We start from the raw sequence: 18,703 nt of genomic DNA on the forward strand, positions 1-18,703 counted from the left end.
GATACAGTGACTCAGTATATTCTTTCCATCTTCTTTTAACACTTTCTGGATCATTTAATATTCTGCCTAAAACATTCTTGATTATAGCAACTCAAGGTTTGAATTTGTTCTTCAGTATAGGCCTTAATAATTTCCCTGTAAATAATAATCCTTAAGTTATGCAGAAACTTTCTAATTATAAGTGTTTTATTTCACCAGTTTGGAAATTGGAAATCTGTACTTCAGAATGGATTTCTACTTCTAAAGTAAAAACACTTCTTTTAAAAACTTTCAAATATGTAATTTTTGTATAAAAATGCGAGCCTATTGAATCTATCAGCATTCGAGTTTTTTTTTCTTATTGCATTATAGATGATTGCTTTATGTGAGTCTACAGAATGAAATAGAGATTACATACAAAGAATTCTAAAAATTATGTTCTTATTACAGTGACTTTGAGGATATAGTCTTATAAGACAAAAATAGATGAATATTTTAAAAGTCTTTTTTTTCTATTTATTCTTTCTGAAAAATGACAATTTCTAAATAAATATTAGACATCTAATGGCAGAATATTAGATGAAGAAAATTACAATTAAAAATGTTTAGCCAGAATGTTAGCAATTTCAAAACTATTTTTAATGCTACTTTTATGACTCTAAATAAGAGCTCAAAGGCTTTATTTTATCTTTTATAAAAAATATTAATATTTAAGAAAAAAATATCTGACTAGCAGATAAGTCCTTATTTTGAAATGAAAACATTAAGTGTACTCTTTTATGGTAAACTTATCATTCAGGGAAAACAATTAAAAAATTTCAATCTTATTTCTATTAAAATTTAATTTTGTACTGTATTATGAACAGATGTTCTTGGCTAAAACAAAACAAAAAAACAAACAAACCCTCACCTATTTAATTATCTAAAACCCCAAGCCCTCTATGATTTAGTTCAACTGATTTCTGCTTATAGTGGCCCTCCAATAGGCTTCTAAGTATGCAAATCTTTATAGTTAGAAAGTGAACTTTTGGTTGGCAGTACAACAGGAGACAACTGTTGCTGTTGTTAGGTGCCACCAAGTTGTCTATGACTCGTAGCAACCCTATGAATTACTAGGGTTACTGACCTTCCCTTCTCCTTCATCTTCATGACCTCTGTCATGCTCAAGCCCATTGTGGTAGTGACTGTGTCAATGCATCTCATGCAGGCTGCTGACATTTTACCTTTCCCAGCATGATGTCTCTTTCTAAGGACTGATTCTTCCTGAAAATATGCCCAAAGTGAGATGAAGTTTCATCCTCCTTACCTCTAAGGAGCCCTCTGACTGCACTTTCTTCAAGACAGATTTGTTTGTCCTTTTGGCAGTCGGTGGGATACTCAATACTCTTCATCAGCACCACAATTAAAATGTATCACTTCTCCTCCAGCCTTTTTTATTCATTGTCTAACTTTCAGATGTATAACAAGCAACCGAAAATACCATGGCTTGTATCAGTTCTTTAATACCTGGGCTGTTGTTGTTGTTATGTGCCGTCGAGTCATTTGTGACTCATAGCGACCCTATGTAGAACAGCCCTAAACTCTGCTCTGTCCTGTGCCAATTGCATTGCCTCTGACACACCCATCCCAATTACCCCAGTCACTGAATCAATCCATCTCACAGAGGGTCTTCCCCTCTTGCGCCGTCCCTCCACCCTCCCAAGCATGATGTCCCTCTCCAAAGACCTGTCCTTCCTTACAACATGCCCAAATTATGTCAGACGAAGCCCCAGAATCCTTGCCTCCAAGGGGTAGCCTGGTTTAACCCTCTTTAGGATGAATCTGTTTTCTTGGCAGTCCATGGTACATTCAATACTCTTCTCCAGCACCACAGCTCAAAGGCATCAATTCTCCTTCTATCCTCCCTAGTCATTGTCCAACTCTCTGATACATAACAAGTGATTGCAAAGACCATGGCCTGTATCAGGCTTACCTTAGTCTCCAGAGAGACACCATTGCTCTTGAGTACTTTAGAGAGGTCCCTAACAGCAGACTTTCCTGGATAGAAATGCAAATTCTCAACATGAGCTCAATCTGGAATGAATTTGTTCAAACCCCGGTTCAAACTCACTTATCTAGGGTATGATTACTAACACAAAATCTAAGGGGCCTTGGTAGTGCAGCATGTCATACGTTGGGTTGCTAACTGAAAGGTTAAAGCTCCAGTCTACAAGTTGCTGTGAAGGAGATGGAGGCAAATATCACACAATTTTCCACTTTGGGAATATGATGGAGGATCACCATGAGTTTGAATCAATTAAATGGCAGTGCTTTTTTGGGTTTAACACAAGGTCTGGTACATGATTATTAGATAAATGCCACTCAATTTTAATTTGATTCAAGATACTGCATGGATGCTTGAATAAAATCATGAAGAGGGTCAAGGACTGCAGCCTTCAGTATGGACTGAGGCTCAATGTCAAGAAGACAAAGATTCTCACCACTGGACCGATCGGTAGCACAGGATGGATGGTGAAGAGATTGAGATTGTTCACAGCTTCAGTTTGCTCGGCTCCACGGTCAACACTCTTGGCACCAGTAGCCAGGAAATAAAAAAACATATTGCGATGGGAAAGTCTGCTGTTAGGGACCTCTCTAAAGTACTCAAGAGCAACGGTGTCTCTCTGGAGACTAAGGTCTGCTTGATACAGGCCATGGTTTTTGCAATCACTTGTGATGCATCAGAGAATTGGATAATGACTAGGGAGGATAGAAGGAGAATTGACGGCTTTGAGCTGTGGTGCTGGAGAAGAGTATTGAATGTACCATGGACTGCCAAGAAAACAAGATTCATCCTAAAGAGGGTTAAACCAGGCTACCCCTTGGAGGCAAGGATTCTGGGGCTTCGTCTGACATACTTTGGACCTGTTGTAAGGAGAGAGAGGTCTTTGGAGAGGGACATCATGCTGGGTAGAGTGGAGGGACAGCGCAGGAGGGGAAGACCCTCTATGAGGTAGATTGATTCAGTGACTGGGGTAATCGAGATGGGTGTGTCAGAGGCAATGCGATTGGCACAGGATAGAGCAGGGTTTAGGGCTATTGTACATAGGGTCGCTACGAGTCGCAAACGACTCGACGGCACATAACAACAACAGCAATATGAAATCTGTCTAGATTTTGACCATAAGTAGGCATACTTCTATCTATATACTTATAAGCTCAAGAACTTAGTAAAATAGAAAATAATTCCTAATCTGTGAATGAACAGATTCACATTTATTTATGTTGATACATATTATTGATGTAGTCACAACGAATCATGGAATCACCTCAGTAGCAATTGGCTTTTCAAGTTTAATGGAATAGAAAAACATTGTTAGATTGTATATTTTAAAGTAAAAGTATGTGTTGTATTTACATGTATGCAAATATAAGATTGTAAATTTCTTCCAATTTTTTTCCACATGGCACATTATTGGGAATGTTTTGGCTCTGTTTAGTAATTGATTGCAAATGGTCTAGACACTCTTTGTTAATTATTGTTGAGTTAGAACCAACCCATAGATGACTCTAGTGGGTTTTCAGATGCTCTGGGCACATGTATTCACCTTCTTCCCATGGAGTATCTGGTAGGTTCGAAATGCGTACCTTCGGGTTGGTGACACTTTCTTACAATATGAGGATTAAAGGGAAGAGTTTATCTGTGAATTTTATTCTGATGTGAGGTACTCTCTATTAAATTTTCATAATTCCAATAGAAAATTTTCTCCTGAATAGTTTGATTGGAATTTTTGGGAAAGGAGATTTCACTTCTCATACATAACTCTTCAACTGGAATATTTATACTATTCATTTGTTGTTTAGAATGGGTCTAAGTAGATGTATCACTGAAAAGGAATTGTACAAATTAATGCTACATGTATGTGTTCTCTAATAAATTTGAATTTTCTAATCATCTTTTGTATTTTTATGTAATTATCATAGTCAGAAGTGATAAGAGACCATAACTCTGACATTCTATTACAGAAGAACCTACCATATTCAACTGGTATCTAATTAAATGTTTGTTAAATTTATTAAAGTGATGAGTGATAGTGTAAGTTTCTGCCAATATGACAGTGATAGGAAATTGCCCAAAGAGCAGCATGGTAAAGACTCATATAAAACTAAAAAATCAATACCCAAGAAAGAAATTTGAGGGGACAGTGTATATTGATCCTTAAATGGAATTATGGGTCAAAAATATCTGGGAAGTTTTAGAAAGCATTAAATATTATGTCCAATACACATTTCCTAGAACTTTCATAGGTGGTAATGACTTGAAGGCAATCAACAACAACAACAACAATGGAGGAAGTAAAAATTTCAGGAAGGAAAGCCCTCTTTCCTGTTATCCTAGTGACTCTTATGCAGTCAGTAAAGTAATGATCTGTAGTCAAGGATTTGGGAAACACTGGTATAATGGAAAGAGTACTAACTGAAAGACTGGTAGTTCAAATCCACCAGTACCTCCACAGGAGAAGAAGAGGCTTCCATTAAGATTTATAACCTCAGAAACTCAATGGAGGGTTACCATGAGTTGGAATCAACTTGACACTGTAACTTTGGTTTGACTTGATATATTGTTATGTGCCATCAAGTCACTTGCAATTCATAGTGACCCTATGTACAACAGCCCTAAACCTTGCCCTATCCTTGTGCCAATCTTACAGTCTCTGACACACCTATCCCCATTAACCAAGTCATTGAATCAACCCATCTCATTGAGGGTCTTCATCTCCAGCGCTGTCCCTCCAGCTTCCCAAGCATGAAGTCCCTCTCCAAGGACTAGTCCCACCTTGCAGCATGCCCAAAGTATGTCAAATGAATCTTCAGAATCCTTGCCTCCAAGGTGAAGCCTGGTTTAACCCTCTCCAGGATGAACCTGTTCATTTTCTTAACAATCCATAGTATTTTCAATACTCTTCTCCAACACCACAGCTCAAAGGAATCAATTCTCCTACTATCATCCCTAGTCATTGTCCAGCTTTCTGATGCATGGCAAGTGATTACAAAGACCATGGCCTGGATCAGGTGCACCTTAGTCTCCAGATTTGGTATAGTATCCTGTATTTGGCAAAACATCTTGTACAAGGAGTTAAGAAACTTGGATTCAGATTGTGCCTCTACCAGTAAATTACCTGGCATAAATCTTGATACTTGAATCTTTAATGAAAATCTTTATGTCTGGGAGATTTCTCTGCAAATTTTTAAGGTCAATTTGACCTTGTTATTCTGTAAATTTTATCTTTTATGATTTCCTAAGTCAAATATTGAGTAGAGAAACAAAAGAGCAATAAACTCATTAAGTAAAGGGAAAGATCTAGCTTCATACAAACTAAAACTCCTTGCTGTCAAGTTGATTTTGACTAATGGTGGTCCTTCACTGGGTTTCTGAGAGTACGGGTCTTCAAGGAAGGGGAGGGACTATCTTCTGCATAGCAGCTGGTGGACTTAGACAACTAATAGTTGGGTTAGCAGTCTAACACACAATGCACTGCACCACCACCAAGGCATGAACAAAACTTTCTCGCTCAAGATTTTCTGCACCAGTCATTTTTGCACATGGATACAAGGTTTCATACATATCTGTCATCTGGGTCATGTCCATCAATTGTTATCACTTCAAAGTCATATTACCACTAACAGATATCTACCCCTAATATCAGAACAAGAAGTTTCTAAAAGCATAATTTATCTCCCTAGCAGTAAGAAGCTGTGCTGCAATCCCAGATCATGCAGTTCAAATCCATCAGCTGCTCCATGGGAGAAAGATGGGCAATCATCCCATGCAATTTACTGACTCTGAAAATCTGCAGGAGGGTCAGCTATGGGTTGGTTCTGACTTGACAGTACATAGCAACAACGACACTTTTCTCAAATGCTCTCTTGATGTTCTAACAATTCCTTATAATCAAGCTCAGATGAAAAGAGTCTATGTCAACAAATCTAATAATTTTCTAATAACTGACATACATGAATCAACTGATGAACTTTAGTCATTATACAGACATCGTGTGTTTATGCCTAGATTTGTATTCCTTGACACATAACTCAAGGTGCCTAGCACAGTGTTTGCCACAAAGCAGAGGCTCTAGAAATATTTTTTTGGTGTTATGAAAGAGAAACAAAGGGAAAAAAATTTTTATATTTTGAAAGACCATTTGTGCTTATTTGAATGCAGTTAATATTTTCCAAGTCACTGGCACCACACCATTCCTTTTCCTTAGTTTATGGACCTTTTAGAAACATTTAGACTTCCCTTGAATGTGAAAAAAAAACTGACATTTGGTATAAAACTTTTCCAAATTGATCCTAGAAGGGATAGCTCACCTGTTTTCAAGCAGAGACTCTCATTGACCAGTTTTCCCTTCTCATTGACGTCCATTTTCATCCAGCTATGGGGGTACTTTTTGTCCTTCTTGACTGTTACCTTGGGGCCTTGTTTCCTGAGAAAGAGAGAAGTATTCTCCATCTCAAGGAGCCCTCCCTGCTCATAACAGGTCCATTGGGGTGCCTGAGAGCACTGGGTCAAGATGACTGTGCGGAGAGGGCCACGAGAGGAATTAGAGATGCCCAGGCAAAGGGTGGATTTAATATGGAGGAGCTTGTCATTTTCAGTCCACATCCACTGTTGGTCTTGGTTGGTCCCATTGCATGTGCCCATGGCCACCATCTTATTTTTGTAAAGGCACTGTTGCTTCTGTACGTGGACAATCTGAAACCCTTCTGGAAGATGAAAAATTCATAAAGTACTACATACCAAATTACATGGTTCATTATAAAACCAACAAAACCAATCCATTAAGGAATTGAAAAAAATACTATATTTACTTATATTTTTGCTATTATTTCAAGTGTATAGTATCTGATTCAACACACATGATTAAAACCCTATACTTGGCAAAATTTCATGCATAGCTCCCTTTCTTTTACTGTCATGTGATTTGAGGAGAGACCACACCCCCATTTAAATAAGAAAAGGGAGCTTGGGGAGAAATTAAACCATCCAAAGAATATGGTATATTAGTTTATCTCACTTAGGTAAACATGCTGGCTGAGGCTCTAAAAAGCCCAGCTTCCTTTCAACCATTTCATTCTTTCAATATCACTTGCTTTCCAATTCTAAAAAAACCCCACCCCTCAACATAAAACTACCCCTCTCTCCAAAAAGACAATCCATTAGGTTTTAAAGTTTTAAGTTCCTATTGCTGTACTGGCCTACAAATTAGTTTGAATACAAAGGCAGAATTTTTTTTCTTCCCTTCCTCCCAAGCCATCTTCATAGTTAATAGAAACCAGTGAAATTATTACAAACTATATTTCACATAGTTCTGGAGAGATGTATTTCTATGTTTTGTGACAATCTTTCTACAGTTTTCCTCCAAATACACATTCATATATCCACACATATTTATTGAAAAAAACCATTTCTCCACATAAGAAAATGAAATACCACTTGGTAAGCATCTGTACCGAGACGTGAGCTGTTCAGTCTCAGCAACCATTTTCAATGTGTTTTTACTTAAATTACGCAGCTGTTCATGAAAATATTCAGCCCTTCCAAATCACAACTTCCAGCTGAAACACACCATATCCTCTTTCTTCCCTTTTCTTGTATTTTCTTTCTTTATGATAAAACAAATAATCTGATTGGAAGGGAAAAAATATTTCTCTGCATGGGGAATGCCACAAACTGTTATATAATAATTATTCCCCTTCAGGGAACTTTACTCTCTGCTGCAAAATGCTCCTTCAGGTGTTGCTCCAGGAAGAGAGGACATGAAGAGGCCAGTTACTAGCATTATTATTTGGAGATAAATCCCAATAGTGTGGGCACAGCTGACTCTTCTTATTCCCCTCTTCATATAATTTAGCTAAACTGTCATGGAGACCTAGCTCCATTTCCACCTCATTCCAGACACTTTCCAAAGGCCAGAGCCTGCTGGGTTTATTGGGGAGAAATCTCGCAAGAAACAGAGGTAGACACACTCACCTGAGTTCCCGAGGAGCAAGCAAGTAAGAACCACCATGTAAAATCCAGCCTCCATTTTTCCACTTAACAACTGTTCATGCTTCGCTTGGGGGGGAACATTTCTCTCAGATAAGAGAAGCAGAGACTAGGAAGGAAATGTGCCTTCATGGTGGGGGGGAAAAGTCAGTGACGAGCACTTCCTCCTATTGAATTGTTTGGGGGAGTTTTACACCAGTATCCCTTTGTCTGTTTCCTTAGAAAGAAGGGATTTTGATTACCTCTCTCTTTTTTATTTAGGAAAAATTTTCAGCGTCCAGAGCAGAATAAAACTCATAAGCGCTCACTCATCTCTGTCTTCTTAACCTCAAGGGTATTGTAATCTTAGATAATTGAATGTTCCTACTGCATTACATCTCTTCAGGTGATGTGATTCTGCTGAATAAACACAAACCTTGTGATTTATGAGAGTCTATGACAAGTGATAGAAAGCTGTAAATAGGTTCTGTTTGTATAATGATATGCTGGATGCCTCTCGAGAAAAGCACACAATGATGGAGCTTCTAGCTCATTCATTATCTCTTGAGCCATGACTATATTTGTAGATAGTCATCTCCATCAGGGAGAGGCTGAAACTACTATCAAGTCCGCCACATTATCTACTCCAGTCCAACCCAAAAGCTAAAGGTCTGTCTTTAAACAGGAGAGGGGACAAAGGAAGTACATGCATGATTCAATATTTAGTATTAAGAGTAATTTATTGGCAGTATGAAACAAAGTCAACATTGCTGCATTAAAAATTGATATTTGAACTCAACACCTAGTGCTTGCTTGGTGTAGTTATTTGAACTTTATCTCTTGTGGATTAGAACCTTCCAGAAATTTAAGGACATACACGGCAGCAGTCTCTTGAAGAACCTCTGGAAATGAGAGTGGTTGTATCATTTCCAAAAGCATCTGTCTTTTATTGGAAGAGAAATTCCAGGTAGAGAGCATATTCAAAAATTCCCCATTAGCAAAGGATGGATGTGTATTTAAAATTCTTGATAGTTCACAGTTTCTATAAATTTGGCTTTCCCTTTTGAAGTAAAACAATTCACAATGTAGAAATACACTGTGTAGAGTTTTGGACTCCATGTCCAATAAAACACAGATATACTGAATGACAATCATTGTGCTCTGTAAATTGGTCAATAGGAGGTTCTAGAAATACACCTTTCATAGGTAATATTATCAAGACACATTTCCATATAAAATAGTTACTGCATTTTTTTTCAAAAAGAAGAACTTATTTGTTAAAAATCTATTATCAATCACTTGCAACTTTAGCAGCAAGATTCTGGTAAATGAGAAAGGTAATAGCACTTAAAACAGGAAGAGTTTAACAGCTGACAGTCCATTCACAAGACAGGTTTTTTTAATAACAAAGCATCTAAACACACAATAATAATTTTTTGGTAGCTCATCGAATTGTCATCTGACATGTATGACTGAGTGTTACCTACACACATTCTGTGTGGCAGATAGTCAATACAGAGAAAACAAATCCATCTCAGGATGTGTGAGAAATCTATCATACTTCCATCAGCTTAGTACCTTCAAAACAATTTGGGGGATGCTTACAAATGCATTCACATACACAAGGGACTGGCAATCTTTAATACACTGCCAAGTCTTCCACAGTCCATGCCACAGGCTGGCTTTGGAACTCCTCTTTTCCTTACACTGAGGAAAGCTCCTTCTAGAAGCCTCAGGTCGGTAATTAGATTAATTACCCGAAGAGATTGATGGTTCCTAAGTCTTCAGTTTATCACTGGACTGTTTCTGCTGAAAGTCTGCTTTCATATAAGCACAGCGCATGATGCACAAATTCATACTGTTCACTGGTTTGGACCATTCCACCCCTGCAAAGAAAGAGAAAAGAAAACTTATTTTGCTTGTATCTTGCAATCTTAAGTGACACAAAGCACATCCAAGATAGTTTGCCAAAAATATAAAGAATTTTTGACCTTTTCCTTCTTTTGTTATCTCTTTTACCAGCGCCCAAAGATAAATCAGTATGTTCATGTATATAATGTAGGGCTTAATACAGTATCTTTTACACCTAAATACCAACGGTAGCTAAATGAATAAAGAAGACCAAAGAGAAACTGATGCCTCTGAATTGTGGTGTTGGTGAAGAATATGTAATATTCCATTGTAAAAAGAATATAAACAAATATAATCCACTCTGCGATTGGGGGTGGGGTTGGTGGAAGTGCGGGGGGAGGGATTGTGTACCAATGAGGGAGTTTTTCTTCTGCTTTTCAAGGAGAGGAGCTAATGGGGGGAAGTGGGAGGGGGGGAAGGGGGGTGGGTGGGGCGAAGGGTGGATTAATGAATGAATGGAATTCCAAAATCTCTGTAGGTGTTCATTGAAATGAAAAATAAATAAATTAATAAAAAAAAAAGAATATAAACAACATGAGAATCATCAAGTCTGACTTCACAAATGAGAACAGCAACCTCCACAATACAGAACCAATTTCGTAAGGTCTGACATGGTCTTCTGCACTTATTTCCACTAATTTTATTGATCTATTATTGTGTTCAAAATCCATTGGATTAGCTACACAGACTTCACAGAGCCACATTTAAGGTTGTAGTGTTTATTGGGGATGTTAACTTGAACACAACATGGACTGCCAAGAAAACAAATAGGTCTGCCTTGGAGAGAGTGAAACCAAGTCTTTCCTTGGAGGCTAGAATTTTGAAGCTCTGCCTAATTTATGTTGGCATGTGGCCAGGAGAGATCAGTCCTTAGAGAAGGACATCATGATCAGAAGGGTAGATGGACAGCGCAGGAGAGGGAGACCCCAGATGAGATGGATTGATATAGTAACCGGGACAATGGTGCGTCAGAATCAGTGAAACTGGCTCAGGACAGGGAAGGGTTCAGAGGTACATTAGGGTCGCTGTACATCTCAGATGACTAAATGGCTCAGAGCATACTATGACAGGTTTGGAGACAGGAGTGGCATTCATTTCCTAAACAACATGCCTCTAGAAGCTCTATGAACTTTGATAAATGTTGATAGTGGTAGAGAGGCTTCAGGCCTTTTGTTCATAGGGTTGCTATGAGCAGTGCTCGACTTGAAGGCCATCAGTAACAACAATAGGTTACGGTGCAGGTTGGCATTTGGATACAATTTCTCAGCTTTTCAAGGGTTCTTACAGGCCCTTTGATCTTCAGCCTTGCACTCTGTGTTACAAATCTTTCTTAATCTTCCAATTATAGTGTCTCCCCCAGTCTTCCATTAAACTTGGGTGGTGCTTAATGGAAGACCCTGGCCCCTGGCTCTACGGGGCAGCTGTCCCAAGTAGTTTTGCCTCATGTGAGTCTCTGGTTCTCTGTTGTGCCTGCTGATACTCTCATGTACGTCCAGTCTCCGGCCCTGAAGGACACATGCTGCATTCTCTGTTGCTTTTTCCTCATTGGTAATGAGATTCCCGTCTTGTGCTGTTAAACCTGCTTAGTTTTACTCTCATGGGATGGGGGAAATGAATAAATTCTATCATGAGTTGCCTACCCTCCTGGTTTGCATATTCTCGTGTAGCCATCAAATTTTATTTCATTTGGTACAAATCAAAGTTAATGCTTACATTTTGCCTACATCATATGTCTAAACTGCCAAAAGAAAAAAGAAATCTGTCGTGGAGAAAGTGTGAACAGGGTGCTTCTTAAAGACAAAGGTGGTGAAACTTCATCTCAGATACTTTGTACATGTTGTCAGAAAGGGCTAGTCCTTGGACAAAGACATCAGACTGGGAAAGAGAAGATTACTCTCCAGAAGATGGTCTGACATGGTGACTGTAACTAACCTTGGGCTTGAGCATGTCTGAGGAGACGAGGACGGGCAACCTATTGTTCCTTGACATTGATTTTAGGTGCCTTTCTGTCAAAACTGACTCATAGCTGACTCTCTAGCAAGTTTTCCGTGGCGATAAATCACACAGGAAGAGAATGCCTATCCTTCTGTGATAGAGCCTCTAATGGATTTGAACTTCATGCCTTTGGGTTGGTAGTGCAACTCCTTACCACTGGGACCACTGCTCCTTTCGAATCCTTCCTCTGTAAATTCTTAGCCTTGTGGCCTTGGGCAAGCTCCTTAAAATCCTATACACCTTAGTTTCCTCCTCAGTTAAAGTGGAATAAGGACAGGAACTACTTTATAGGGTTGTTGTAAGGGTTAACTGAACTGTTAGTGTTACTTTATAAGGGCCTTGCCATTCAGCTAAAATGGTTTATACATTTTGACTAAGATTAATCAAAGCAGCTTAACTAAACATAAGTCAAGGATGAAATGTTGCTCTTTCTACAAGCAAAAAAGAGATCTAGACTGAAATAGTTCATTCCTGTACACTGTTTGGGAACAACCTTAGCATTGGGGTGCGGTGAGCTGAGAGTATCAACACAATAGTGGGTGGACCCTTTAATGAGTTGGAAAAAGAGAATTTGTTCTTCCTTTCCCCCCCTTTGTTATCATTACCATCCCTAGATACTCAATATCAGTCTTTCCATTGGATAAGTAGAAGGCAATTGTCTTCCTGACACATAATGATGTTTCTAGTTATAAGTTTATATACACAATAGCTGTATTACATTTTTCTCCTTTATAATTATAGGTTTTTTAGCTTAACAAATCTACTAGATGCCAAAAAAGTGACCAGATCCCAACATAGATGTTACTTAGTTTTCTTGCTCACTATTTAATAGTACCACCAATAGTAAGCTATTTGAATTCCTGTACCATTTTCACCTTTGTTCTCTTCACATGTCTGGCATGTTCAGTATTCTTCTCCAGGACCACAGAATTGGGTGGCTTTTGGGCTGTGGTGCTAGAGGAAAATATTGAGCATATCAGGAATTGCCAAGAGAACAAAGAGGTCTGTCCTAGAGAAGGTGAAACCACCTTGTTCCTTGGAAGCAAGGATTTTAAAACCTTGTCTCACATACTTTGATGCTGTCAGGAGTAGCTAGTCCTTGGAGAAAGACATCTAGCTTAGAAGGGTAAAAGGTCAGTGCAGGAGAGGAAGACCCTGCATGAGATTAATTGACACAGTGACTGACAATGGGTTAGATGTGTCAGAGATGGTGAGTCTGGCTCAGGGTAGGACAAGGTTCAGATCTGTCATTCGTAGGGTCAGTATGAGTCTTAGTTGACTTGAAGGCACATAACAACAGAAACAACAACCATTTCCACAGCTCTGTAACCATGAAGCTAATTTGAAATTATGTGACTGTCAGTACCATTCAAAATAATTATTTTTGGAGCGGAGCATTTAAGCACTCAAATTTAAAACTGTTTGCATTATTTCTAGTTAAGGTAATAACTAAGGCTGGGCTTGTACCCATGGGTAATTCCTAGAAACTTTACATGATAGGAAAGCATTATGGCTTCTTCCTTCCAGACCAAAACCATGATTCTTATTGACAGAGATATTCCATCAGTCTGTTTCCCTAGAAGGGTCCAGGTTGTCATATTAAAGGCAACTTGTCAGCTGAAGTGTTACAACAGTAAAGGCCGGCTGAGGATGTGGGAATGTGGGGATCCTTCTTCGTTAGCTGACGACCTCTGGACACATCTGAAAATATTGTAGGTGTCAGGAAGATGGTGACTTTAACCATGAATCTTGTGAGACACAGCCGCCATAAATATTAGGGCAACTCTAGGGACTGAGAGGTAGCTCCCTTCCTCTGACATCAAGAAATCACTGCTTCCCTCACTTGACCTGTACATGATTTGTGAAACCCAGGCACCCCACCTCCTAGGCTCTGTGAACCTCTTCTTTCTATTTGCCTTACTATAGAGAAAAATGTCCTCCTTTTTTTATATGTTCTGGACAGCACTGGTATTTACATGCCTAATTAATGAATGTACTGTGTTTCATTGACTATGCGTTTGACTGTGTGGATCATAACAAACTGTGGCTGACTCTGAGAGGAATGGGAATCCCAGAACACTTGATCGTTCTAATGCGAAACCTATACTTGGACCAGGAGGCAGTCGTCAGAACAAAGCAAGGGAACACTGCATGGTTCAAAATTGGGAAGGGCGTACACCAGGGATGCATCCTATCTCCATACCTTTTCAACCTATATGCAGAACAGATTATCTGGGAGGCTGGGCTCTATGAGGAGAAATGTGGGGTCAAGATTGGGGGTTGATTTATCAACAATCTGCGTTATGCAGATGACACAACCCTGCTTGCTGAAACTGAAGAGGACCTCCTGCACTTACTGCAGAGGGTCAAGGACTGCAGCCTCCAATATGGATTGAGGCTCAATGTCAAGAAGACAAAGATTCTCACCACTGGACCAATTGGCAGCATCAGGATGGATGGTGAAGAGATTGAGATTGTTCACAGCTTTAGTTTGCTTGGCTCCATAGTCAACACTCTTGGCACCAGTAGCCAAGAAATTAAAAAGTGCATTGCCATGGGAAAATCTGCTGTTAGGGACCTCTCCAGAGTACTGAAGAGCAATGGTGTCTCTCTGGAGACTAAGGTGCGTCTGATACAGGCCATGGTCTTCGCAATCACTTGTTATGCATCAGAGAGTTAGACAATGACCAAGGAGGATAGAAGGAGAATTGATGCCTTTGAGCTGTGGTGCTGGAGAAGAATATTGAGAATGCCATGGACTGCTAGGAAAACAAACAGATTTGTCCTGGAAAGGGTTAAACCGGGTGGCTCCTTGGAGGCAAGGATTCTGAGGCTCCGTCTAACATATTTTGGACATGTTGTGAGGAAAGACTAGTCCTTGGAGAGGGACATAATGCTTGGGAGCGTGGAGAGACAGCGCAGGAGGGGAAGGCCCTCTATGAGGTGGATTGATTCAGTGACTGGGATAATTGGGATGAGAGTGTCAGAGACAGTGTGACTGGCACAGGACAGAGCAGAGTTTAGGGCTGTTGTACATAGGGTCGCTATGAATCGCAGGCAACTCGATGGCACATAACAACAACTACAACAACAATTAATGAATGGAGACATAATCTACATTTTAACTTTAATTTTACCCCAAATACATAAGCAATATATTTTAATAGTTAGAATTTATTTAATGTACATATGATGACATTTGGTTTACTAGACAAAATTGTTTTAGCCAGTGATGGTAGGGAAAATGGAGATAGTAACATATTAATTGTGGGCTAGTGAAATTATTAAAAATCACTAGCAGTCAGAAAGATGCAAATCAAAGTAACAATGAGATACCTTCTCACCTCAGTAGCAGTGAAGATTAATGGGACAGTGAGTAATAAATTTTGGAGAGGATGCAGAGAGATTGGAACCCTCATGTACTGTTGGTGGGATTATAAAATAGTACAACCACTCTGGGCTTGTATCTACAGAAACATTTAACCTGGACACTTCTAGAGAAACAGACTGATGGAGTATCTTTGCCACTAAGAATCATGGTTCTGGTCTTGAAGGAAGAAGCCCTAATGCTTTAATATCATGTAAGCTTATGTTTCTAGGAATTGAGCATAGATAGAAGCCTTTTGGCAAAGCCTTTCCTCAAAACTGAACGTAGAAAATACATACGACTCAACTATTCCATTGCTAGGATTACACCTTAAGAAAACCAGAACTGAGACACAAATGGAGATATGCACACTTATGTACATGGCAGCCTTATTTACAATAGCAAGAAAATGGAAATAGTCCAAATGCCTACCAACAAATGAATAGATTGAGAAACCGTGGTACCTTCACACAATGGAATATGCAGCACTAAGGAAGAATGATTTTGTAAAATACTATGGAGGCAGTCATCAGAACAGAGCAAGGAAACACTGCATGGTTCAAAATTGAGAAGGGTGTGTGTCAAGGATGTCCTATTGCCATATCTTTTCAATATATATGAGGACAGATTTTCCTGAAGGCTGGGTTCTATGAGGAGAAGTGTGGTATCAGGATTGGAGGAAGACTCATCAACAGTCTGCCTTATGCAGATGGCACAACCCTGCTTTCTGAAACCAAGGAGAACCTGAAGCACTTGCTGCATAAGGTCAAGGATTATAGTCTTCAATATGGATTGAAACTCAACATCAAGAAAACAAAGATTCTCACCACTGAGTCAATTAGGAGCATCATGATAGATGAAGAGACTGAGATTGTTGACAGCTTCAGTTTGCTTGGATCTACAATCAACACTCTTGGTACCAGCAGCCAGGAAATTAAAAGACAAATTGCATTGGGAAACTCTGCTGTCAGAGACCTCTCCAAAGGTACTGAGGAGCAACAATGTCAGTCTAGAGATTAAGGTGCACTGGATACAGGCCATGGTCTTTGCAATTACTTGCTATGCATCAGAAGGTTGCACAGTGACTGGGTATGATAGAAGGAGAGTTGATGCCTTTGAACTCTGGTGCTGGAGAAGAGTATTGATGTCCCATGGACTGCTAGGAGAACAAATAAGTTTGCCTTGGAGAGGGTGAAGCCAGGCTGCTCCTTGGAGGCAAGGATTCTGAAGTTTGTCTGACATACTTTGGACATGTTGCAAGGAAGGACCAGTTCTTGGAGAAGGACGTCATGATTGGGAGGTTGGAGGGACAGTGCAGGAGAGGAAGACCCTCAATGAGATATACTGATTCAGTCTCTGAGGTAATGGCTATAGGCATGTCAGAGACAATAAGACTGGCAAGGGATAGAGCAGGATTTAGGCTGTTTGTTGTACATAGCGTTGTTATGATTCAATACAACTTGACTGCACACAACAACAACAACAGCATATATATTATAGGAGGGTCTAAAGAGCACTATGCCGAGTGAACTAACTCAGTCTCACAAGGATAAATACTGCATATGACCATGATTGTAAAAATAGAAGGATAACTGAGCAAGATATGTATAAATATTCAAGAGGGGAAGGTGAAAAGGTGGAAAGGAGCAGGGAAAGGAGAAGGCTGGAAATCACTAAGATACTGGAGGTTGGTGAGTGGACAGGGAGTGATAGTGAAAGAATAGGAAAAAATCAACAGGGACTTGAAAAGTCTGGGTAATAACAGCCATAGAACAATAGGAATTGATTACATAAAATAAAATGTGTATAAATGATTATATGAAACACATATAAATGAAAGATTGTCTAAAACTTAATAAACATGAATGAAAAATGAAAGTATGTGAAAAGTTAGGCTACTTCATTCTTAATAAACATGAAAGAATTGCCATTAGGAGGGCCTTCAGATATTCTTCATTCTCATGCCCAAAAAGATGAAACCTTCTGAAAAAGACCACTAGCTTCTACTTGAACACTAATGTGGTGCAGTACTCCAAGGGCAGCCTTTCCCAAGGTTGGCAGGAAATCTCTTGAATATATGAAAATGAATCTGCCTGTCTGTAACTTTCACTTCATTGGCCCAATTGAAATAAGAAGAAGAAAAAAATTCTCCCATCTTCTCTTCTAGGCACACAACAGTTTTCTAAATGTTGGGAAGCAACCATCCAAGTCCCAGAATCTTTTCTTCTCTAGACTAAACATCCTGTACTCACCCAATATTCTCCACAGCCTGGTTTCCCTGTCATTCTCCAGTCTACTCTCCCTCTTTCACAGGCAGTTTTATCAGATATGACCTTGCAGGGTTCTGACTACTTCAGATGTGACTTAGTCAGCATGAATATTTTCTTCCCTGAACATTATATCACTGACCAATGAAATTCTCTTAAAATTTGCATTTGCAGGTGCATTGGATGGTTGGATACCTACTTGGCAGCTGGCACTCAGCTGGTGTTCACCAAGCATTTTAGGACCCTGAAAGAATGTCTAGGTTTAGGTTAATGAAACAGTCTGCAGATTTTTTTTTAATATATATATGAAAAGAACAAGTCTGTTTCATCCTATATGTTGGCTTTCTGAAACAAAATACAGGATTATTCCTATTACTTTCAATTTGTTTGTTTCAGCTTTGCCTTCTTTACTCAAATAGAGATTTCTGTCATTCAATACAATCTTCCATTTCTCACTACAAATGTGTGTCTTCCAGATATTACATGATTAGAGATATTATATTTCCTTCTAGCTATTTATTTAATGAGCTTTTTTTACTTTCTTTTTATTAAAATCTCAACATTAAGAAAACAAAAATCCTCACCACTGGACCAATAGGCAATAGACAGTGATAGACAGAAAAATGATTGAAGTCAATGATTTAATTTTATTTGTATCCACAATCAGTACCCATGGTAAGAGCAGACAAGAAAGAAAAAAATGAGTTGCATTGGGAAATCTGCTATCAAAGGCCTCTCCAAAGTGCTTAAGATGAATGATGTCTGTTAAAAGTTGTACCTGATCCGTGCCATGGTCTTTAGAATTATCATGAATCTGAAAGTTGGATGATGAATAAGGATATCTGACCAAAGAACAACAATCAGTGTCTTTGAGTTGTGATGTTGGAGAAGAGATTTGCGTATCCCGTGAGCTGCCTGAAAAACTGAAGAAGTCTGCCTTAGAGGAAAAGCAAGCAGGTTGCTCCTTCGAGGCAAGAATGGTGACATTTCATCTCACATAACCTGGGCATGTTGTCAGGAAAGGCTGTTGTTGTTGTTGTTATGTTCTGTCGAGTCATTTCCGACTCATAGCGACTCTATGCACAACAGCTCTAAACCCTGCTCTATCCTGCGCCAACTGCACCGCCTCTGACACACCCATCCCGATTACCCCAGTCACCGAATCAATCCATCTCA

At 39.2% G+C, this 18,703-nt stretch overlaps 2 protein-coding genes across 3 annotated transcripts in view; both read right to left on the reverse strand.

Annotated features, from left to right (window-relative positions):
* PTPRB (protein tyrosine phosphatase, receptor type, B) overlaps positions 1-8,048 on the reverse strand; it is a 169,606-nt gene extending 161,558 nt beyond the window's left edge. Inside the window, exons 1-2 of the mRNA XM_006886111.1 lie at positions 7,994-8,048; positions 6,331-6,726 (exon numbers count right to left, since the gene is read on the reverse strand). Of these exons, the coding sequence (XP_006886173.1) occupies positions 6,331-6,726; positions 7,994-8,048 (451 nt within the window). The remainder of the gene's footprint in view (positions 1-6,330; positions 6,727-7,993) is intronic.
* A 653-nt stretch (positions 8,049-8,701) lies between these two features.
* The window catches only part of PTPRR (protein tyrosine phosphatase, receptor type, R), a 462,079-nt gene continuing 452,077 nt past the window's right edge, over positions 8,702-18,703 (reverse strand). The window contains exon 13 of one of the 2 annotated variants that reach the window (XM_006886086.1): positions 8,702-9,873. In XM_006886086.1, coding sequence (XP_006886148.1) covers positions 9,780-9,873 — 94 coding nt within the window. In that variant the 3' untranslated portion in view covers positions 8,702-9,779. The remainder of the gene's footprint in view (positions 9,874-18,703) is intronic. The other variant, XM_006886087.1, reaches the window with a different exon arrangement.

The sequence above is a fragment of the Elephantulus edwardii genome, unplaced genomic scaffold (assembly GCF_000299155.1).
Source record: "Elephantulus edwardii isolate Elephantulus edwardi_28Jun2011 unplaced genomic scaffold, EleEdw1.0 scaffold00047, whole genome shotgun sequence".
NCBI lineage: Eukaryota > Metazoa > Chordata > Mammalia > Macroscelidea > Macroscelididae > Elephantulus > Elephantulus edwardii.